At 31.8% G+C, this 24295-nt stretch overlaps 3 protein-coding genes across 5 annotated transcripts; all 3 read left to right on the plus strand.

Annotated features, from left to right (window-relative positions):
* Positions 1–1411: 1411 nt before the first annotated feature.
* Positions 1412–4340, plus strand: LOC114170450 (uncharacterized). The gene is made up of 4 exons (XM_028055923.2): positions 1412–2114; positions 2983–3266; positions 3343–3570; positions 3654–4340. Exons 1-4 carry the CDS (start codon positions 1688–1690, stop codon positions 4119–4121), a joined length of 1407 nt encoding a protein of 468 aa, XP_027911724.2. The 5' UTR covers positions 1412–1687; the 3' UTR covers positions 4122–4340.
* A 2504-nt stretch (positions 4341–6844) lies between these two features.
* LOC114170620 (histone H3.2) lies at positions 6845–7511 on the plus strand. The gene has a single exon (XM_028056135.2). It carries the CDS (start codon positions 6922–6924, stop codon positions 7330–7332), a length of 411 nt encoding a protein of 136 aa, XP_027911936.1. The 5' UTR covers positions 6845–6921; the 3' UTR covers positions 7333–7511.
* A 220-nt stretch (positions 7512–7731) lies between these two features.
* Positions 7732–20161, plus strand: LOC114168879 (Transducin/WD40 repeat-like superfamily protein). Of its 3 annotated transcripts, none has more exons than XM_028053847.2 (18): positions 7732–7911; positions 7989–8085; positions 8183–8236; positions 8321–8373; positions 9025–9058; positions 9563–9650; positions 10169–10260; positions 12852–12926; positions 13464–13552; positions 14884–15013; positions 15458–15547; positions 16481–16546; positions 17588–17679; positions 18043–18108; positions 18209–18275; positions 18631–18719; positions 18869–18995; positions 19950–20161. In XM_028053847.2, exons 1-18 carry the CDS (start codon positions 7853–7855, stop codon positions 20004–20006), a joined length of 1425 nt encoding a protein of 474 aa, XP_027909648.2. In that variant the 5' UTR covers positions 7732–7852; the 3' UTR covers positions 20007–20161. The 3 variants fall into 3 exon arrangements, with proteins under 3 accessions (XP_027909648.2, XP_085525091.1, XP_027909647.2); XM_028053846.2 differs by having other exon boundaries at positions 7736–7911; positions 7986–8085; XM_085668965.1 differs by lacking the exon at positions 12852–12926 and having other exon boundaries at positions 7733–7911; positions 7986–8085.
* Positions 20162–24295: the final 4134 nt, after the last annotated feature.

A 24295-nucleotide genomic window follows, 5' to 3' on the forward strand; every position in this document is an offset into this window, starting at 1 on the left:
TATGGAAGGTCCATTTAGTTGCTAATAATTACTCAACTAGCTTAATTATTGTTGATGATATAACCCTTAAGTTGTACCTATGAGTCATCTTTTATATTTATAAATAAAGACTTTTCCTTCTTTAATAATGAAACATAGAAAAATACTTTATTTTTTCTCTTTATTTTTCTTTTTATTATTAACTTTATTTTATAACCGTATTCACTTTATAATATATTTTTTCTTTTTTCTTTTCACATTTAAAATCATTTTATAATCGATTATGCATCTGTAGTAAACTTTTTAAAATCGTTTTCTTATATATAATAATAATAATAATATAAACAACAAAAAATTAAATGAAATAACACTTTGATTAAATATATTTTTTTCTTACTTATTAATTAATTTATTTTTCTTTTAATTTAAAGAACTTCATTTATTTATGGAAAAAATATGTTTTTGGTTCCTCAAGTTTGATCCAAATTTGGAAATGGTTTCTGGTCGAGACTTGATCACTGTTTGGTCATGTACTTTCAAAATCATTGTTTTTAATCCTATTTTTGAACGGTGTTAAAAATAACAAACGACGTGCCACATGTAATTTAATTTTTTATATAAAAAATAAAATTAGCATCCTCATGTGTCATTGTTTTTAATCTTTTAATTTTTTTTTTCATTTTAACAAAAATTGAGACTAAATTAAACAAAATTTAAGAATATAGAGATTGAATTGAACAAAAATAATGAATATTGAGATTAAATTAAACAAAAAATAAATAATACAACCACAAACAGACACATGTCATAATTGTGAACTGACACATGGACAATTTTTTTTTAAATAAAATAAAAATAATAAAATTAAAGAAAATTAAAAAAAGTTAAAGAAAAAAAATAATAAGTAATTGACATATAATATATATATATAATATATACTGTTCAAAAACGTTAACTATTTACGTATCATTGATAAAAATAATTAAATTAATAAAATTTTGACAAAAATAAAACACAAAACAAAAATAAAGATCACATTAAATAAAAATAACAAAAATATATCTTATAGGAGACTTAACTTTCGTGAGACTGTACACGTTAAAAAATAGTTGCAAAATTAAAAATATTAAAGCCCAAATAAAAAGAATCTGAAAACACGCGTTCACATTTACTAACCAACCAGAACTTCGTTTGACTTTTCATTTCCTGAATGAATATCAAGCACTGCCATCTTTACGGTCTTTCTTTCATTCAACTTTCCGTCACCAAAAAAGAAAAAAAAAATCACTTTCTCTGTATATATATGAGTTAAAAATATCCAATTAATACAAAATAAATAAAGTGTCTTAATTTTTTTCAAAATCTGCTAGTAAATTATAGTATATTAATTATTCTTATAGTATTTATAAAAAAATTACTTAAAAGAAGGCATTGTTTGAGAAGGATGGAGTACTATTCCACGTCTCCTAGTTTTTCAACATTTGGCTTCTACAGAATGAAGTGCCATGATTATTAATTGACGCAGCACACATACACGACCACAACAGCACAAGAATCTGAAACCCTTTCTGCAATATAAAGGTTGTTTCTGTCAAAAACACGAGCTTCTTTCTTCTTCCCTCACAAAGTGGGTTGTTGTGTGTGATCATACGAACACACAAACAAACATACACAGATGCAGTGAACATCATAAAGAAGAAGACACAACATGACCATGGATCGGTTATCTCAGAGCAGTTCAGACTCACCCAACAGAGCCACCAAAGTGTTATCCATAGAGTGTTTGAGGGGAAGTTCCAAAGCCGACGAGTGGACCGGCGACATGCTTCAAACCGGTGACATCGTCGAAGAGCTTCGTATCGGAGACTCCCCCAACGCCCTTATCCGCTTCAAATCGCCCTTCAAAAACGGCAAAACCGCCGTCAACAAAATCCTCCAAGACTCTTACAAGAAGAAAGAAACCTCCATCCTCGTTCGAGTTCGACGTGGACCCCACGACTTCGCCGAGTTGCAGGCCTGTATCGTTCCCAATGATTCCTCCGGGAAGAAGCTCTACGTTCTCCGTTCCATCACCGACCCTAACTACGTCGTTGGCTTCCTTGATCGAACCGAAACCGAGTGTTTCCAACTCCAAGGTACCCTTTTCGTTCACCTTTTTTATCATGCTTTTTTTTTTGTTTTTTGGTTTGTTTCTCCTTCTTTGTTACTCACGACATGCCCCGAGGTTGAGTTCGGTTAATCCTAAGTTGTTTTTCGGTTAATGCTGAAAATTCCCACAAGTTGAGAATTTTCACTGACTAAAACTGCAATTTTTAAAAAAATGGAATGAATGGGAAATTAAGTGAGGTGCTTGTTCCCAGGTTCAATTGAATGGATGATGAACGATAGGTAGATGGGTTCATTTATTCATGTACTGTGTTCTGGTAGTGATGGATATTTATGATTTAATATATTAAGGACAAAAAAAAAAATGATAGGAGAGAGAGAGGGTGTACGGTGTTATTGTCATATTCTGGTAATGCCGGCAGCGACTGATGGTAAAAAAATTGATCTGGTGTTGAAAAATTTACTTCTAAACTGTTTGATATTTTTACTCAGAGAAACGAAAACTGAAATCTTTACTGCTATTTACAATTTGACACCAACGTAAGTGGCAACTCTTGCCACTTTGATCACACAGATCTATGCCTTTTGGCTTTGGTATTAACTGCGTTTTGGAATGACATGTTCGGTGGAGTGAATATCGATTTAAGATATTTGAGACATTAACTTCTAATGTGAAAGCTTCAACTTTTGCTAGACTTAGGCACCAAGTTGCGTGACAGACATCACGTCCTTCTGTCAATGATATCGACATTATCATTTTCGTCGTAGATCATTTTAAAACCCGGGTTTTTCACATCTAGAAGTTGTGGTTATTGTACGGAATAGTAGAAAATGCAGATTTTATTCAGATATATGTCTTCATCTAATCTGTTGGCAGTAAATAATTGCACTTTGCAGCTTCGAGGAACACCAGAATGGTAAATGCACTAACTAGGACTCGGTTACAGGATGGATATGTTTCGTATCCATGGGAGAGGAAGATGCAGGAGATGCTGCCAGTTCCAACTTCTAGCAATTTTCTTTCCATATTACTTCTTCCCAAAGTTTCAGATCGAATAGCTTTTCGCTACAATGATGTAGAAGACACGCTAGCCAGGGCAAATACATGGCTGAATGCAGCTCAAGCTTCAGGGGTTCCTATTGTCTTTATGAACGTCCAAACCGAGTCCCTACTTACTAAGGTAAACGATCAATTCCCTCGTTGCAACAAGGTATATTCTGTTGTGGTAACTAGAGTTTCTCTGATTTGTGTGACAGATATCTGGGGAGACAGCTTCTTCCACTGTAAATGCAGGGTCATTATCTGACTTATCTAACCTTGCAAATGTAAGCCTTTATGGCTTTGAGGACTATCACGGAGTAGACATTGGTGTTGTTAGAGCAGTTCGGCTCTGGTATGCTCCAATTGGAGGAGAGTTCACAATTGAGATAAAACTAAAAGAGGATGACACGAAGCTTGGCTTTGGCATTAGTCGAACAGAAGAGGTATTTGATAAATCTTGATAAATCTAGCAAAAGGTGATACACTTAAACAGATTGATGATAATAGTTTTGTATTTGGTGAACAGGGTTTTATTTTCATCTCAACAGTTAGTGATGAGAGCCAAGAAAATGTACCTGCCACACGTTCAGGACTGAGCAATCTGTATAAAGCAGCAACAGATACATCGAGGTTGCTGGTGGTGTCTAGGATTTCAAATCAGAGAGTGCTCCCATGGATGGTATCTTCAACAGGAGCCATTAAGTGTTATGACACTGTTTCATTGAGCCAGAAACTCTCCTTGCATAGACACACCAAAGTTCCTATTCTCCTTCATGTCTTCCTTTGGGACGGAGCATTGGCCTCATCAAGTGTAGCAAGTACAAGATTCAGTAACATGTCTACCTCAGTGTTGCCATTGCCACTGTTACGCCGTCCAAATGAAAACCAAATTTCAGATGCAGGTGGCGGTGTCGGTGGTGATGAATCCCTCTCAGTGCAGCTTGAGAGAGACACAGTTGGGGATCTCTCGTTTAGATTCAACAACTTGGTATGAAATTAACGCATTATAGCAGTATATACATCATAGGAACTTTTTCCATGTTGTTTCTATTATGAGCCTTTTTTTACCTTTTGTACATAAAGAATTATGCACATTGTTGCTTCTATATTCGGGCCTTCTGTAGAGTTGAGAGCTTGTTTTTGCTTCATTAGTTTGTTCACAGAAACGGTTAAAGATTCTAGAATTGGTAGTTGAAATCACGGACTTTTTTTTTTTTTGTCTTTCATATGAATGTGACTGGTTTCTACTAACACATAAATACGAAGGAATTTCTGCACTCTAGCTGGTAATTACGCTCGTAGAGAGTAGCACATAAATACGTGGGATTTCCGAAACAAACAAGCAATTAAGAAAGAAAAGAGAGGATTGGTCTGACGGCGCCTACCTACAAAATGTGTACTCATTGAGATTAATGATATAGTGTGGCAATATCTGATTGTGAGTTTATGGTTGTCAATTGTTATCGTCTTACCCTATCAATACTTTCTTTGGAGGTTTATTATTCTTCTTATTGTTTTTATGTACAACATATAAAGAAAGAGAATGTTATTTCAAAATTTGAGTTTCTTTTTAAAATATAATTATTTATTAAATTTATAAAAATTAACCGTTATTTTATAAGTTTTTTATAAAACGTTCTATCTCTGCTTTTTTTTAATTTATTTATCAACGGTTATTCTTCCACTTTTTTTATATATTTTATTTTATTTTAAATAAATATAATTTTATTTTATATATTAATTTAATAACATTACAATATAATTACATACTAATATAATATTATGCATAGTTAAAAAATGTGTACACACAAACACGACAGTTAATAAATCACATCTGTGTTTACACTAGTTATTATTAAACGAATACTTTGAAAAAAGAATCATAACATAATTTGTTAATAACTCATATATGAAAAATAATCTTAAATAATTTACACTACTCATCTCCCAAAATATATATATATATATATATATATATATATATATATATATATATATATATATATATATATAAGTGAATTAGTTTATATTAAGTCTAATTGTAAGTAAAATCTAATTGAATACAACTATATTATATTAATTCAAATTAAATCAGTAAACAACCTAAGCCAGTGAATATTAGTAAGTAACACGATAAGGTAGATCCTTTTACAATCTATTTATCAAAAAGGATAATCTGAAATATATTAAACAAACATTACTTTCCCAACTAAATTATTGAAAAAGAAATCTACTTGCACTTAAATTTCTTAAAAATCAACAAAAAAATATATACCAAATTTTAAAATCAGTAATTGCATGCTCAACATTTTATAATATTATCACAAAATTTGAACCCAACGCAATGTAATTAATTTAATATGAAGCGTGAATAATGTCTTAGATTCAAGTTGAATAGATATTTTAGTGAAAACATAAACCGGTGTGATCTTAATTACAAAATTTTGGAAACCAAAATAATATATTAAAAAAATATATTTCATTTAGATACCGATACAACAAGAATGAATATATATTTTAATCTAATTATAAGTATAAAAAAAGTTACAAATATTTAGTAGATAAATTATTTTTACTTTTTCAAATTATTTAGATTTATTAATAATTAAATCAAAATTAAAATTTTCAGTTACTTAATTAATTTATGATGTAAATAATCACACTATACCCATTAAATTATTTCTCATTTCTTTTAAAAAAATGTAAGCTTAAGTAGGATGTATTCCTTATTTTTGTCAAAGATTAACATAATTCAAATGTGATTGATGAATTTTTCAAATTTAAATAATTGAAAACATGGACAATAAAATACTGGAGTTAAAATTTTAAATTGATTTTTTTTTGAGTATCAGTAACTTAATAACAAAATTGTTAAATGATAACAAGTGAGTAAGTAGGTAAAAAAATTATTAGAAACTATATTTATAAATTTATCAGTTATTTGAGTTTTATCTTTAAGAAAAATAAATTTTTGAATACTAACAATAATTTTTTTACTATAATAATAAAAATATATTATATATTTTAGAGAAACAAAGACATATATTATTATATTATTATATATAAATGAAACATTTGAGTAAGCTAACAAATAATCTGTCAAAAAATAAGCAATATATGAACTTTTAGAACTGATATGCACTTATCAACAACTTGAAAAAATTATGCTCCTGACTCTAGACTGATATTTTATCCCACATTTTCATCCTACAACTAATTTGATTTAAATTAATATTATGTTTAAAGTAGTGTTTAAATACACGGTCTTAAAAAAGCATCACATATTCTAAATCCGGCAGGCCAAGAATTAACTTATTTATTTATTTTTATCTTAATTTTTTTTTTAAGATTAAATATCCGTAGAAAGAATATATAAATAGATCGGTAGATATTATAACTTTAACTGCTTCATATATATTTGTTTAATTACAATTCACACCCAAAGATATAAATTGTATTTCTGCTCATAAGAGAGAAAATACATGAATTGAATTCAATAATAATAAAAAAGAAAGACGTGGCATGTAGCCATTGGTTGTTAAGGAGTGTCACGGATCGCTATCTGTGCCATTGATTGAGGAGTACAACATCCGTCGATTTCCATCTCATGAATTTCGCTCTTTGGCGTTCATTTCAAAATTTCGCAAACTTAAAATAACATCACAAAGATTCCCGCTCAACCTTTTTCACAATGCCCTATAAATACTCTCCCCTCACTCAAACAAATTCACCACTTCTCTTCTTCCTTCATTCTAGCTACTAGCATCTCTTTTCCTTTTCTATCAGTTCTTGAAATGGCTCGTACTAAGCAAACTGCAAGGAAGTCCACCGGAGGAAAGGCTCCTAGGAAGCAGCTTGCCACCAAGGCTGCTCGTAAGTCTGCTCCGGCCACTGGTGGTGTGAAGAAACCTCACCGTTTCAGGCCTGGCACGGTGGCTCTGAGAGAGATCCGTAAGTATCAGAAGAGCACTGAGCTTCTGATTAGGAAGCTTCCATTCCAGAGGCTGGTTAGGGAAATTGCTCAGGATTTCAAGACCGATCTTCGTTTCCAGAGCAGTGCTGTGTCCGCTCTCCAGGAAGCTGCTGAGGCTTATCTTGTTGGACTGTTTGAGGATACCAATCTCTGTGCCATTCATGCCAAGAGAGTTACCATTATGCCTAAAGACATTCAGCTTGCACGCAGAATTAGGGGAGAAAGGGCTTAGGGTTTATTAAGATAATGTATAAAAAGGCTTTTTGCTTTCTAGTAGTGTTGGTTTTAATCAGATGGCTCTTTTTCTGTAGTGAGAAACACCTTGTTTCGTTGTGATTTGATTCGATAAATCATTATGTTGTGGCCAACGAATTATGTTGAATCTTTCTATGACAATATTTTACTTCTTCATATTTGTTTAATAATCTTTTCCGTTTTGTTGGATTTTATATTGAAATTACGGCGTGAATTGTTTTAATATTGTTTTATTCTAAATTTTCTGTGGTTATCTTTTTAATTGCATAGTATGGATAAATGAAATGAAATGCTGTCTAATAATTTGTTATCATTGTATTTAGAAGAACAAGATTTTTTCATCACTGGACTGGGCTAGTTTATTGGGCCTGATTTGTTTCATTTATTTTTGAGCCCAATTATTTTTGGCGGGAAAGAGTGGCGGAAAAATTTCATTTCGCTGTTGATATTTTATATTGATACAAAATGCTTCTTCGTTGGGAAAGAAGTCCGGGAAAATGGAGAAGTACTTGGTTTCGCGTAAACCCTCGATTGAAAGTGTTCGGCCACTTCCAAGGTAATTTTGTCGTCTGTTTATCCTTTTTGTTCAGTAGGTATTTGAGAGTTCTTAGTGATTAAAAATTTCAAAAGGAGGAGGCAATGGAAGAGGAGTTCGGTTGAACTAAATGGGAGATTTGAGCGTAACTACCGTCATGAGATGTTGGATCTGCTAATTCGATCGTATTCTGAGGTTTGTCTGGCTTTTCTCGGTCATTAAGTTTTTGGCTGTGTACTTTTTTTTTTTGGTGTGCACTGTGTTTTTTAAGCTCTGTTTAATTTTTGTAAAGGTTGGAGTGTTTCCGCATCTGTATCAAGTGGACGGTTTGCCATGCCAGTCTCATGTATGCACTGATAACTTTGCTTATTGGTCATATGACTCCACTTGGGTGATTTAATTCAATGCAAAAGTTTTTGGGCATGTACAGACAAATCGATTGGTTGGTGAGGCAAATGGTGATGGCCATCTCCCATTTAGAAAGTTAGTATTCTGGCTTCTTTGATTTTTATGACACGAATGAAGATGTTAACAATTATTGTAATTATTACAGTTGGGAGAATATATGAATTTAAAAAATTATTATAATCATTAAGGTGTCAGAGTTCTCTATCTATATGCATGTATTCCCTCCTGTACTGATTTACAATGACTTAATTAAAATTCATATTCTTTTTTTTTCTGAAATATACTTTTCAAGTTGGTAGTTGTTGGACTCTGATCATGAAGCTCTACTAATTCTTTCTACATCTCAATTAGTTTAAGGCATGCTCATCATGGTTGGAAATCTTGAATGGTTAGAATGGTAAATGCAAAACATGTTCATATTTGTTTGTTATGAAATTTCAGTTTGGAAAACTTGACTTGATCGTTTTATCTTAGGTTGATCTCTATTGTAAGATGTTTTATTTTATGAGCATAAAACGCTTTGGGTTTTTTCTATGCTTATTTTTATTTACTGGCAATTCTTGTTATGGTCAGTGTATTTGAAACTTGTTCATGTTTTTCATGGAAAAGTATTGAATTGGTAGTTAGCAATGGCGTGCGCTTGTAGACATGAAATGTTCCAGTGTGTTACTTTTCGTGGCATTAATGATTTCTCTCAACAAATAGCTTACATATGTTTGTTAACAGGCAAGGCATCTCTGCAGTAGATTTTGACAACAAGGTAAATACAAATTAATATCGAAATGTTTTAGTTGAAATGTTATGTGAGTGTGCTTTAAGTAAATGTCGTTGTGATACTTCACAAGTAAACAATTCATGTATTATACTAAAATAACAAAAAGCATTTCATCCGGAGATATACATAAATTTAAACCGACCTACCATTGGAATTAATGTCATAGTTTCTATGTTATGCTTATGCTAAAAAAATTGATACAGACCAATATTTTTGCGAAAAAGCTTTGATTGAAGGCCTCCGAAAAATAAATAATCTATCCCGAGCTTGATGATATATATGCATAATTTTTTGAATAATGTATCTATTTCTTGTTGACCACTCTCCACGTGAATTCTCCACACCAGTGATTTTATAAGTATGTTCTTGTTTACTGTGAGAAGTACACAAATTTGATTAACGTATTGTTTTTATAACCCCTTCGTCTTATTTTTTTTCCCATTGCTTTGGTGTTTCAAATATTCCATCCATGTTTTGAATTGTACTCAGGGAATATACTTGGTGTCTGTGACCAAATCGGGTTGCTTAACAGTTCACGACTTTGAAACTCTTTATTGCCAGACACCTGAGTTAACTTGTAAGTTCTGTTTTGGTGGTTATGTTTTGCTTATTTTGAAAATACTGATCAAATTTGGGAGACTAGATGGATAATGTTTCATAGTCAATATTTAATTAAAGAATGATAAGAATTATTAGGAAAAGTCCTATAAACTTTCTTACCAGACCTGCTTTTATGTCTGGCTAGATGTATGAAATTTTCCTCGCATATGTTTTGTTTTGACAATCTAATAATATGGCATTATCTTTGTTATAGCCTTCCAACTGTTAATTTATTTTCTTCCAAATTTGTCCAATTTATTTTTACCTTGCAATGATTATATATTCTTTAACATAAATAACTACTCTGGGTTTGATATTACTTGTTTTTACTGCCTTATGTCTTTGGAATGGTAAGAAAAAGTGCTTAACAATCTTCGATGCTGCGTGCTTCATATTGAAGTAGCCTTATATTTATTTTAGTCATAGGAGAGGGTGGAACTTCATATGAAGTGTTGATTATCATTTATACCTAATTTTGTATTAATTTGATGATAGGCTTGCGAGAAGATGAAAGCAAACATTTAATGCACCTATCACTAAATCGACAACTTGATGCTGTCAGATGGAATCCTCTTAATCAGGATGAGGTTTAATTAAATTGCCTTATCACTCCGCATTTTACCATGGATTTTTATTAATCTTTGATTGTTTCTAAATGATGTCCATCACATGTTCCATGTAAAATGTTTTGGTTTTATCTTTTGAAGTTCTGTATCACGTAGCTTGTCTGTTGTAAGTCAAGGATAATCTTGTGATGATTTGACTATTTTAAATGAAGTTATCAGATTCGTAAGTCCTTGTGCATGTTGATAAGCTTGATAAATATTTGGTATTTAAGCTTATTAACCTTTCTTATTTGTCTTTATTTCATGTGTTTGGTGTTTATTTCTTAGGTAGTTTATTAGTATTTTGTGTTTTGTTTAGTTAAAAGTATTTTTCTTTTCTTAGGTCATTGTATAGGTAATTGTATAAGAAAATGGAAGACTACTAAGCTGTCTGTTAGGACCATCTCGCCCATCCAGAGCCCCCACTCGCCCAGCGAGCCGTCTGTCTCGCCCAGCGAGACATAGCAGTTGTGTGGCAATTAAGTGATCTCTCGCCCAGCGGGAGATAAGGCTCGTCCAGCTAGAGATAAGGCTCACCCAACGAGCAAACAATTCTGGTTGGATAAGTTTCAAGAATCAAAGGAAAGGAGTTAGTTCTTTTTGTTGTAAAAACGCAGAAAAACTCGAAAGTTTCGGTCAAGGGGCACCTTGTGGACGAAATTACAACGAATTCTTCCATCTATTTGTGCGAATTCATCAAATCCGTATGTTCTAGATGATTAGGAGTAGCTAATCTCATTAGGATTGGATGTAATGAATTCATATACTATGTAACTTTTACTATGCAATATAATCTCCTTCGTATTCAATTGTTCTATCTTGATTATTAATGTGTATGATAAGAATATCATGTCATTTGTTGTTACTAAATCATTGGAAAATGAATTTGTAACTAGACATGGATAGAACATCCCAAGAGTTATGATCTAGAAATAGACATTATCTCTTGGTCATTCTAGAAATGTGATCTTAATGCAAATTGTATGCTAAAATGGCTAAGGAATTAGAGTTTTAATATATGATTTAGAACTTGCTTCTAAGGGATTAGAGTAAGTATGCTTTTAACATGAATGTGAGTACGGAGAGATGTATATATTGTGTAGCGTTACATTAAGTTGATTCATGAAATTCAATCCTAATGATGCCTTTTACCGAATCACATCTTTATTTTTATAATTTTGCATACTTTATTGTACTTTGAATTAAAAATGTTTTTCACAATTGCTAAAATCAGTAAATAATCACAAGTAGATTAACAAACACAAATCCCTTGGGAAATCGACACTTGGACTACCATTTTACTACTTGAAAACGAATTGGTACACTTATCAATAAGTTAACAAGTTTTTGGCGCCGTTGCCGAGGATACCAATTCGTTTTCAAGTAGTAAAATGGTAGTCCAAGTGTTGATTTCCCAAGAGATTTGTGTTTGTTAATCTACTTGTGATTATTTACTGATTTTAGCAATTGTGAAAAATATTTTTAATTCAAAGTACAATAAAGTATGCAAAATTACAAAAACAAAGATGTGATTCGGTAAAAGGCATCATTAGGATTGGATTTCATGAATCAACTTAATGTAACGCTACACAATATATACATCTCTCCGTCCTCTCATTCATTCATGTTAAAAGCATACTTACTCTAATCCCTTAAAAGCAAGTTCTAAATCATATGTTAAAACTCTAATTCCTTAGCCATTTTAGCATACAATTTGCATTAAGATCACATTTTTAGAATGACCAAAAGATAATGTCTATTCCTAGATCATAACTCTTGGGATGTTCTATCCATGTCTAGTTACAAATTCAATTTCCAATGATTTAGTAACAACAAATAACATGATATTCCTATCATACACATTAATAATCAAGATAGAACAATTGAATATGAAGGAGATTATATTGCATAGGAAAAGTTACATAGTGTATGAATTCATTACATCCAATCCTAATGAAAATAGAGATTAGATGAATTCGCACGAATAGATGGAAGAATTCGCTGAATAGATGGAAGAATTCGTTGTAATTTCGTCCACAAGGTGCCCCTTGACCGAAAAGCTTTCGAGTTTTCCTGCGTTTTTACAACAAAAAGAACTAACTCCTTTCCTTTGATTCTCGAAACTTATCCAACCAGAACTGTCTGCTCGTTGGGCGAGTCTTATCTCTCGCTGGGCGAGAGATCACTTAACTGTCACACAACTGCTATGTCTCGCTGGGCGAGACAGACGACTCGCTGGGCGAGTGGGGGGCTCTGGCTGGGCGAGATGGTCCTGACAGACAGCTTAGTAGTCTTCCATTTTCCTATACAATTACCTATACAATGACCTAAGAAAAGAAAAATACTTCTAACTAAACAAAACACAAAATACTAATAAACTACCTAAGAAATAAACACCAAACACATGAAATAAAAACAAATAAGAGAGGTTAATAAGCTTAAATACCAAGTATTTATCAAGCTTATCACGTGTTTTCTAGGACTGATGGTTTGTCGAATTCATTAGTAATAGCTTTATTTTTATAGACTACTCAATATTCTATTTGCACTTCTGTCTTACTATTTCGTTTCAGGTTGTTTGTGCATCTGTCAAAAGTAATGAAGTACTAATATTCGATATTGGATATGTCTCATCCGATCCAGTTGAAGTAATTTCCGTTCTTATCTGTTATCGTACTTGTTAAATGCTGTTTACATTAACTTTATGGGACCAGCTCTTTTCTTCCCAAAATCTCAATGTTTCTACTATCTACTGTTGATATTTGGCACAACTCCAAATTCAGTTGATATGAATTTCTTTTTCCATCATTCCTTTATTGTTAAGCCTTGTCCATTGTTCTGAAATTTTTGTCAAATTATTTGTTGTTAATGAAAACATATAGTACCTTTACCAACCTTCATCAAATTATTACCCCAAATAAGCCGGTTTAGTATATTGCTACCGATTTCTTTTGGATGCATTATACAAACGAACCAGGAAGCACACGGTAGATACTAGTGCCTTTTGGAAGCGAATGCATATTGCATGAGATCATCTGTTTACTTTATCAAATCACAAGTTGTTCTTTTACTTTTTTTAAGGGATATGCCAGGAAACTGCAAATTTCATCATATTTTTTTTTACTTCGTTTTACATTTTTAATGCTTGGCTAACTAATTTTTGGCTCTTGAATTACTTAATACAGGTATTAAGAACAAGACGTACAACCACAGTTAATGGATCCACCTTGCACAAAGGTCTCTCTGATGTCACTTTTACGTCAAATGACACAAGGTTGGTAACCTAGACCCAATTTAAAAGAATTGTTTGTCTGGAATAATGAAATTCCTAATACTGTTATCCATTATTATATTTATGACGCCTAAATATGTAAAAGAAATATATGTAAACAGAAAAAAAGAGAAAAGCATAAACACTAAGCTAATGCGTTGGACAAAATGTGTGATTATTTAACAATTCCTAAAATGTTCTAAAATTTATACAGGTGGATAGGTTCTAAAATTTTAGTTTATATACCAGATTTTTCCTTACTATGAATTTGATAGGAACTGGAATTCGCTACAGGGATTAAAGCATAATTCAGAGAATAGAACTCTAGTTATAGTAGGAAAATTGCAAGAAAGTACAGAAATATAACTGAAAGTATCAGAGAAGTGTGGTTTCTCTGCCCTACCACAACAGCCACCCTCGACTTCCTAAATGATTACGTGCCTTCTCTCTGTTTTATCCTTCGCTGTAAGTGTTTCCCCTTCTTTCCCTCCTTTCTTGCCATGTAAGCAAGGTTCTTACGGCCAAAATGTCTCTTCTGCCCTTTATTCATCACAGGGTCTGGCGTGTTAGTGCCGAATAAAATTGTAATTAAACATAAATATCTGGAAAATGCATTCGGCCCAAGAAATAGGATATTTGTAATCGTTTTACTAGTTAAAATCTGTATCTATTATCAGAAGCTTCACCATGGGAACATGCAATGAGCTAATATTTGATTTAAGGCTCAAACTTGACCAAACTCCTGGACTTGTGGGTGGTTGCTTTTTTAAATAAAAATGGAAGTAAAGATTAGTCCCAGAATATCAGATATCGACTGGGATATGCCTAGATCCTGAAGGCTAGGCAAAGGTCTACTGTAAGGCTTTTATCTCCAGGAGCTTACAAGTTTCTTCATGTTTTTCCACACGAAAGTTATTTACCAACTCACCAAGAGGATCTCCTCAAAGATTGTCCAAGAGACTCATGTTCTTTGAAGTTACTATTATTATTTCCCATTGGCCGATCTGTTTGACAAAAATGGCAACGGCACTAGTGTTTGGTTACTCTTTGGTAGTACATATTGATTTCAGGTTTAATTACTCAGGTCTTTTAACATATTATTTTTTTATCTCTCTAGTGTAGGGACTAGAAGGTATTATGTGTAGCATTAAAAAGAACGATTTTTTAAGTATGAGGACTAAAGGTAAAATATGTACAACTATAGGGATTCAATGAGTTATTAAATACTGATTTCTTCAGATACATTAGTTTGATTAACAATCAACACATATTTACCAATCTTTTAATTCTTTGCATCATTGTGCATTTCTCAATTTGCTGGCAAATTTCAACAGGATACTTGCTTCTGATACACATGGTGCGATTAATGTCTGGGATAGAAGAGTGAACTCTCTACCTTGCCTTGAGCTTGCGTCTGCTTCATGTGGTACGCTTAACAGCATCCAATTAAATGCAGATAATCAGGTTAGGAATTGTGTATCTAGTCTATAGAGTAATTTTGTAATTCTTTAGGAGTGATGCATTTTTAAAGCTCAGTTACTGCCTTCCCTTTTTTAGACAAATGCCCAAATGTGTCCTTAAACACATGTTAAGGATTCTAAAATATAAAATAAAAATCAATTGAATAAAATATTGAACATTTTAAGAATTTAAGTTCCTGATATAGACTTCTAGTAAATTAATGATTGATACTGAAATATCCTCAATATTGACACTTTTGTCCCAACACAAGTGTTTAATTTTTAATGCAGTGGTCCAAATCTCCTGGTCCACTTAAAATTGTTGTCACTAACATAGTTCACGTGCAGTTGAATTGGGTTTTGGTTTGATCGAATTTTAGAATACACCTTTACTTTGTTCAGTCAGTACATGAGAATTTGCAAACTGTGATTATTCTATCCTTTCCAGATTATTTATGGTGCTGGAAAACATGGGCTCGTGCATGTATGGGATATTCGTGGTGGAAGAGCATCTGCCACTTTTCAAAGTCTCAAAGAGGTTATATTTATACATGGTGCTTTTTTGTTCTATTATGTTATGAAAAGCACACATAAAATTGTGCTAGAAGTCAACTACTGCTTGGACACTATCTCTGCAATGCATTCACTTCTACGTTGGTGGCTAATTAAGACCAAGCTTGCTTAGGCTGAGGGCAATTTCATTGAACCTGAATCCTAGTTAATGTCTTATTCTTTGCTTATTTACTAATTGAAGCTTTAGTCTTTAGTTCATTTTCATGAATTAGCTATCTCAAAAGTCTAAGTTGCTAGTTGAAGTCATAAATGGATCTTATGTCTTTAACATTACTTTTCACTCCAGACCCCTTGATTTAATGTTGAGCTAATTATGCTGTTAGGTGAACGCACATTAATTTTTTATGGTATTTGTAACAAAAAATGTTAATGAAATTTTAGTAACAGTGTTTAAGCATTGAGTTTTTAAACCGTACGAACAGTATTGGGCTAAAGATTACCGGGGAAGATAAAAAATAGTTTTACTTTGAATTTGGATATTAAAATTTGTGTTTGGTAATATTGAAGTGTGAGAATCTTGGTAAGGAGGGGGATAAATTACGTGGTAGACACATTAACATGGTCCAGCAGTCCCGATGAAGTTAATTTTTTTGACCAATATTGCAAGTATGATGTTAAATAATGTCTACATACTGATATATTTATATATTCTACCTAAATACCTTGGATAAAAATTTTCGTAAATAAACATTGATGCGGAAGCTTGTGACTTCTTGATGCATGCCTTTCTACAGCTTGAATTTTAGGTCATGCGAACTTCGTCTCCAACTTCCTTTTGCTGAAGAAAATGTATCTACTTGCGACATATTTTTAAATGAAGCATGACTAATTGGTAAATGTTGTAAAATATATTAAAAATGCTTTTAGTGATGTTATTCTTCTTTGTTTGGTATTGTAGATATGCCATCCACCAATAAAATCAGTGAAGTTGGCAACATTGCTTGAGAAGATTGGATCTTTGAAGGTGCGGTTATCCTTCCTGCACCTATCTATTACTTATACAAATTAACAAGGAAAACTACTTACCTTTTGTGTGATGGCTTTACAGGTTTGTAAGTTGAACTACATATGAATGATTATTTTTAGTTATAAAAATGTAGCCCCAGTAACTTCAACATCATAACTTTGTCATATCTTTATTTGAAGTTTGATGTTCCAGTAAGACTAGTTTTCACTTAAGGCTTCTCTCAAGACATTTAAGTATTTTGGTGATTTTTTTTTCAACTTTTAGTTTTACATTAATCTATTTTTAGGTATGGTTTGGTTTCTAAACTTCGTTGCAAAGTTCATGTCCTTCCCTGACTTTCGCTTCACATGCATGCTTTGTGTTAGTTGCTGCAGAGGAGTCCTATTATTTTTTTTCTCCCCATCAATACTGTTTCTCTCTTGGAACCTTTTTCCCGTGATATAAATTTATTATGTTGTGATGTTGTTCTTTATGTATATCACTTAACTATACAAATTAAGACAAAAATTGACAGTATTTACAGATGATTTCCCTATACTTTTTCTCAGACAATGTTGTTCATAAATATACTCTACCATAATTTTGAAGTTGTTAGCTGGCTCTATCATCTTGGGTTGTTTCTTTAGATTTCCTACCCTTTTCATCGAGGAGTATGTTTGAATGAGTTTCTCCATAAAAGCTTTTAGGAAAGAAATATATGAATACAAATTTAAAATTAACTTATATACATTTTAAAATAAAATTTTGAAGAAATTGTATCAGAAAACTTACAAATTAGTTCACTCCAAAGAGAATTTTAACATACAAAAAAGTCAATTTCATTTTTTTATTCATATTTTTCTCTTTTAGAAACTCTTCCAAATAAAAGTCTGCTCACTAATCTGTATTTAATATCACTGCATGTCAGTATGTGCTAAGTTTGGTGTCATACTTGTGACCTAATCCCCTACCTTAGATATCTGTATTTCACCATGTGGTATTGTCTTTTGCATACTAGCTGACAAGCAATTGATATGGTTACCCATTCGATGTATTCAGGCACAGGCAAATATTGTTCCCAAGGAGATTCACTCTATTAATATTAATCCATCATGCCCATATCAGTTAGCATTCCATCTTGTCGATGGCTGGTAAGTTGCCAAAATGTTTCTTCAGAGACTGTTAATAAGGAAAATTTCCATGTATTTGCATAATCATGTCCTCTATAAGTTTCTATCATTAAACTATAAACTGAAATTACGACTTAATTGCCTGTCACATGTTCGGTAAATATTGTTTCTAAATGGTCTCATTTTCTTGAATTTACTTCATTGTTGGATCTGGAATTTTATAGTTTGTACTCATTATCTACCTTCAAACAGTGCCGTTTGATATCGGTGGGGTTAGTATGTACATAAAATATTGGTGTGTGCTGTTTACTGAATCTTACTTATCAAGAAAAATGCTTCCCTAATACTCCATTCTGGTTATTTTTTCTCAATGTTTTCACGCAGGTCAGGCGTTTTGGATATTAATACTTTTGAAGTTACCCATATTCATTGCCCACCTCCTGCTTGGTTGTAAGTTTGCCCGTTTTCATCTAGAATCGCCTTTTCATATTTGTGAAATGGCTTCTTGAAATGTCTACTTACTTGTTTACTTTTTATTTTCTTTTGTTAGAAACGATTCCTACGTTCCCGCTGATCTATCATACTTAAGAAAACCTTCATGGTTATCAACTTGTTCGGTGAGAAGTTTATTGAATATAATGCACCTTTATATTTTTACACACGGTTTCCTACCAAAATTTGGACAAGTTTCTCAATAAATATCTTTTTTATCTAACATATCTGAACATAAGCTTTATTTTATATATATCTAAATATAACAATCATATATTGATAATTGATCAATTATTGAAATAATCTTTAAAAATAATCTAATTTAAACCCCCGTTTATTGTTTGGTTTAAATGAAATATTGATCTTTCGGACTTTCCAATCAGGTGGCTCTTGATGCTTATATTAATCATTATATATATTTTTTTGTGGATAACCATTTATTTTATTTGTACACGAAATAATAAATGTAATTTATCACAGATCTATTTGGCCGGGTCATCATCTGATTGTGGTATCCATCTCCTGGATTTTTATCCCAGCACCAACTCACCAAGCCATGTGGATTACAAGTAAGGTCCTCATTTGCTAATTGAAACACTCTATTGAGAAAGCACATGTACCCTAAAATCTGCTGTACTCAAATCAAATTAAGTTTACCTATGAAACTGCATTTCGCAATGTTTTTTTCTAAGCAGTTTTAATTTGCATATTTTTACAGGGAGGATATGCAAGAACTTTCAAGGCGGAAAAACCGAAGTAATCAGAACAGATTTATTTCTTTATCTGAAGGAGTTATCTCATGTGTTGCTCACCCTTTGTATAATGCTATCGTGGCAGGAACCAAGGTTTGTGAATTAGAAAATTCTGTTATTTTCGTTTTCTGTTTGAACTTGTGTTTTAAAATTAAAGAAGCTAGCTTTATGAATTCCCTGTCTGACAACATCTCGAACCGGTTTTTTATTAGTGCCTCCTAAATAAACTTATTTTCCTTCTTCTATAACATGGTCGAAGTACATTTATTAGTTAGATAGAATTTCTCAAATAACTAATTTTTAAAACAGAAAAAAATACTCATTTAGTTCTTATTAATTTTTTATAATCTTATTTATATAAGTCAATTTTAGTTTATGAAATATTTTATTTTACTTTTATTAATTTTTATCATAGAAATATTTACATAGTAGTTCCCTATACTAATCTTTCCTTTGGTAGAGAGTAAAGAAATAGAGGTTGTGTTTGTTACCTTTCAATAAATATTAATATCATAAATATTATTTTTCAATTACTAAGTTAAACGTTTGCATTCACAAAAGTTATTATACATTCAGTTTTCATTATTTCATTTTTCTACTAATTAACCACAGCTTTATTTTATTTATAATTTATCTTTAATGGTGAGTTTTCTCCAAACTCCATTGTGTTAATAACTATTCAATTTCAATCCATGTGTAACTTGACATCCGAAGCTTGTGTTTCTATTAAAACGATAGAAAACAATCAAGCAGTTATTAATTATAGAAATTCAAATAATTATCAACATGAGTTTTTGCCCATAACATGATTATTTTTCTTAAACGATCATTTCATAACAACTTTTTAACGTTCATTTCCAAAGAAATTTTTTATTTTTGGGGTTCATGAAACTTTTTTCTCACCATTTGTCAGATTACCCTCTCCCCATCTTTCTTTTCTTTTCCTCAATTCAACGAACCATACTACCCTTGTTTTTAATTGAGCATGTTTGGGAGTAATGAAGGTAAACATTATTGGTACTGAGGTGGATTGATTATTGGTTTCAGAAAACTTCTTTGCTCGTGATTTCTCAAAGGCAAGAGTCATTCAGAAGTGAAGATTAGTCCCAAGCTTTGACAGGATTTTCTATTTACTGTATTCCCCTAGTCTGAATTTATAGATGAGTTAATGTATAATTCCTTGTTAATAATGTTTTCGTATACTTTACCTCGTCTTGAATCTCCTGTTCAAAATGGGAAAGAAAAATTATTTTATGTAATTTTTTTCAGTTGAATTGGATTATTGACTGCGAATAATTTTGTTATAAAATTTTCACAAATTTTAGTTGCCTGTTATCAAAACTGTAGATGTTTATGCCTGTGTATGTATGAGAAATTTGAATTACATTATCTGATTTTACACCTTTTCAAGTTTACATTTTGCCCTTTTTGTATTGTGAATTCGAAAATTGGAACCAAATACTATATTTTAACAGAGAAGAGTGTCGACTGATACATGACATTATTTGGGGCCTTAATTTCATGTCACAACTCTTGTCATGACAGACATCTGAAATATTAATCTTTTTCTTTTGTATATTTTAATTTTGAGCATAGCTTAATCATTGGAGACCAGAAAAATGTCACAAGTCCTTTTCAATCAATCAAATGTGAGGTAGGTATAGGATAAGAATAGAATACCACGTATGCATATAAAATACCATGTATCCTCCATATAATTTCCATAATTATAGTGTTGCTACATTATTACTTAATCTATAGAATAAAAGGACTCACAGAAAGCTTCGACTAAATAAATGGGCTGACCCATCCTTGTGCTTCTCATGTCCAATCTCCTGTCACCACTTCATATTAACTCCCCCCAAATTTAGAAGCAACTAAGTCAACTTTTGGATATCATTACTCTACTTCAATTTTGGCACAAATAATTTGTTAAACTTTTTTTATTTTTCGATTGATTCTGAAATCGTATCTTAAATATTTGAGTCATAGTCATAAAGAAATCGAGGTAAAACACTACTCCACACATGTGAGGTGCCATGCATGCATGGTAATAGACAATAATATATATTTTTTCTTTAAATTTGTACTCTTTTTAACCGAGTGAAATGCATGTAATAAATAATAATAATATTTTCTTTTTACTCCAAACTTTCTTTATGTTTTGAAAAATAGTTTCAAATTTAGTCGAAATTTGTCAGAGGGTTTCTTTATAACATTATATCATCATATCACATGCCTCTAATAGTCACCCTTGGTATTATAAATAGTTAATTCTTGTTGTGTAGGTTTTGTTATTGGTGCATTATATTATGTTACATACACAGTCATAGATTCTCCACATTGAAGGCACCAGAAATAAAGTATAAAAATAAGAAGAAGAAAGAGAGAAGACACATAGAAAAAGGTGAGTTGAGGTGGTGTTGTCATTTTATATACTGAACAAAGAGGACCACACTTGGTTTGGTTCCTTTCTTTACAACTTCCTCTTTTGTTCCCCGCAAGAGACGCGGAATTCATATCACTTGTATCTTTCACCCAAGACTGTGTGACCATCAGTGATAATGAAAGAGAAGCAATCCTCATGCACACAAATCTACAAACCAGGCTCATGCTCATCTTCTCTCTGCAAAGAAACAAAAGAGTTTTGCAACTAAGTTTTCAGAGTTCTTCTGCAATAATGCTAAATGGCCATTACTGCAATGCCACATTTTTCTAATGGTTTTGTGGTCCCACATTTCCTTTCTTTCGTAAGAAATAATCTTGCATGGAATCGGTATAAACTTAAATGGTTTCACATGTGACAGCAATTTATATAACAGTATGTAAAAATCAGTCACATACAAGTAACATTTACTGTTAAGAAGTGTTACAATATACAAGTAACACTTATATGTTGTTTATATATTATAAATTGACCTTATTTTTGGTGGATGTGAAACTTCTAACACACTTACTCACGTTTAAACATATACATCTTGAGGCGTGGAAGTAGATATTAATGGGTAGTCCAATAATGGTCTGATAGCGGGTGAAACAATAAACCTAACAAATAACAAACTTTGCTAAGATAGGCTCTAATTCATTACTCTTATACCATGGTAAAAAGTGGAGAAGTCTAAATCAATCTTACAATACTGATTTGTAAGGTAAAGTTTGTACCCATTCACATATTGTAGGTTGGTCTTATCTCTGGTTGATGTAGGTATTCCAACAACAATTACTAAAATTTAATTTGAAGAAAATAAAACTAAATAAATAAAAGTATTATTAAAGATAACGGTTCATTGGTTAATATTTAGGGTAGTTGTGTGTTGAAGTCAAGATTGTTATTAAAATAGAAAAATTTACCTCAATTGATTACATGATGGTTAGGTTTGGTCTTAGAAGCAAAGCATGTAAGGGGTATGGTGTGATGGTAAAGTTGTGTGCATGATTTAAATTATGAAGAGAAGTTAAAAGATGCTTAAATTGATGAGCAGTGGTTCCTAGGGCTTCCCTTATCTTAAGTCATTTTTGGAGACTTTGGTGTCCCCTACCTCCTTGCCAATGAAGTCAATTATTGACACAAGAGACAGAAAGATACCTTTCCTAAGCAAAATCTTGCACCATAATTAGTCCCTGTTTACTCTGATATATCGTTAGGGGGTCCCATTTGATGGAGAAAGAAATCTACAATTTCTTCATATATGTGCTATCTATGCTACTTTGCTGTTATGCTATGTCTGTATTAGCAATGCAATTTCTTAATATTGATGAGGGAGACTTCATACCAGTGTAGGTTTAAGTAGTGTTTAAAAAAATTGAAGGAATGGTTCAGAGATATAATTAGACAAAAAAAATAGACATGCACGCTGAATATATAAAGAAAGAAAAACTATGACATTTTGGTGTTTATATGGTGTAAAGTACTAAGACAAGTTAGAAGATTAGATAGCCTTGTTTAAATGAATCTCTTTCTCTTTTCTTGGGGTGGTTTTTCTGATTTATTGTTTTGTTGTTTTGTTTAAAATGATTGTTTCTTATCTTCTTTTCACTTTTGTAATTTTCTCTCAGCATCTTGTAAAGTTTTCTTCAGCTGTCAAAACCGTTAAAATGAATAAGTTAAACTGTACAACATGGTTTTGTTACATTTTTTTGACATGTTTAACTCTTTTGCTCACAATATAAATGTAATATCATAATTTAATTCAAGTATTGAGTTCTGATGCAGTCAGTTAAGTAAGAAAAAGTACCTTTTTCCGTATAGTACTTTATCTAATCTTAATAAATTTTGTAGGTGAGTCGTTTCTACGTAAGAGTGGTAACATTAATAAAGAACTCCCATGAAAACATTTAACTGGTTTTTAATAAAATTGTTAGAAGTTTCACGTCGACATATATGAGTGGGGTGTAAATCTCACTTTACAAATCAATTTTGTGAGGTTAAGTTAGATTTAAAATACACTTCTAACAAAAATAATATTACACAATTTTTAACCAAAAATTTGAAAACATTGAGTTTATTATTGTGTTGTTGTTTTTACCCATTACCTCAAAATATTAAGTCTATCAGTATTTCATCTTATATAGTGTTTAACTACCTTATAGAGGATATAGATTTACACTTAATTATTCCTAAAAGTATCTTACATAAATATAAAAATAGCATATAATAATAATAATAAAAAAAAATGATGAACAGATCATAACCAACTATGTTTACACCACCTTGTGAAAATAACTATGTCAACAACTTTACCTCCACTAGGTTTAAATAACAGTCTAAAACATTTAATATTAGGGTCAATATCCCTCAAAGATTCCACTGTCCTATAGGAAATTATAGTTGCAGTTATGAAAAAGATACCAGATTGGATGATAAAGATTCTAAGTTTTCAAAAGTACCCTTTGGTAGAAATGTTCATATATGCCATTGGACAGGGTTTTTTTGGTAATTTACAGAGCTTCCCAATGGCCACTTGATCACTTGATCCCCACTGTGACACTCTGTCTCCAATATATGATTCAATGTCTGTTGAGTGTCAAGCTTTTGGAACGTTTTGGTTATTTTTCTTTTCCCTTTTGGCCAAAAGAAACTGCACCTTTCACGCCTCAGTATCATTCGTCTTCAGTTTTTTAATTTGCAGAGTATGGACCTCAACCAACATAATTGCACGTTAGGGATTTGAAAAAGAAAAAAAAAAGTTACTTTAGCAGTTGGAGTAAGTTAAAAGCTTCTAAATTGTCCAAAACGAGCTTAAATCAATGAATTTTAAAAGTGGGTTTCTTCTTAAGAATTTTCCCAGTGACCTTACTTGTCAGGACCTGTTTAGCACTTAAACTCCCATTTGATTCAACAGAAGGAACCTTCTCTGTTAGGTCTTTGGCTCAAAGCCAAGTAAGGAAGAAAA

The sequence above is a fragment of the Vigna unguiculata genome, chromosome 11 (assembly GCF_037176805.1).
Source record: "Vigna unguiculata cultivar grain cowpea cultivar isolate G323 ecotype 2 chromosome 11, ASM3717680v1, whole genome shotgun sequence".
Taxonomy (NCBI): Eukaryota; Viridiplantae; Streptophyta; class Magnoliopsida; order Fabales; family Fabaceae; genus Vigna; species Vigna unguiculata.

What these genes read in the sequence shown, in the direction of transcription:
- LOC114170450 (XM_028055923.2), top strand. Translation starts at nt 1,688, where the DNA reads ATGACCATGGATCGGTTATCTCAGAGCAGTTCAGACTCACCCAACAGA. An exon ending in CCGAGTCCCTACTTACTAAG is followed by an intron (nt 3,267 to 3,342) that starts GTAAACGATCAA and finishes TTTGTGTGACAG; the next exon opens with ATATCTGGGGAGACAGCTTC. An exon ending in GCATTAGTCGAACAGAAGAG is followed by an intron (nt 3,571 to 3,653) that starts GTATTTGATAAA and finishes TTTGGTGAACAG; the next exon opens with GGTTTTATTTTCATCTCAAC.
- LOC114170620 (XM_028056135.2), top strand. Translation starts at nt 6,922, where the DNA reads ATGGCTCGTACTAAGCAAACTGCAAGGAAGTCCACCGGAGGAAAGGCT.
- LOC114168879 (XM_028053846.2), top strand. Translation starts at nt 7,853, where the DNA reads ATGGAGAAGTACTTGGTTTCGCGTAAACCCTCGATTGAAAGTGTTCGG. An exon ending in AGAAGATTGGATCTTTGAAG is followed by an intron (nt 16,547 to 17,587) that starts GTGCGGTTATCC and finishes CGATGTATTCAG; the next exon opens with GCACAGGCAAATATTGTTCC. An exon ending in TGCCCACCTCCTGCTTGGTT is followed by an intron (nt 18,109 to 18,208) that starts GTAAGTTTGCCC and finishes TTCTTTTGTTAG; the next exon opens with AAACGATTCCTACGTTCCCG.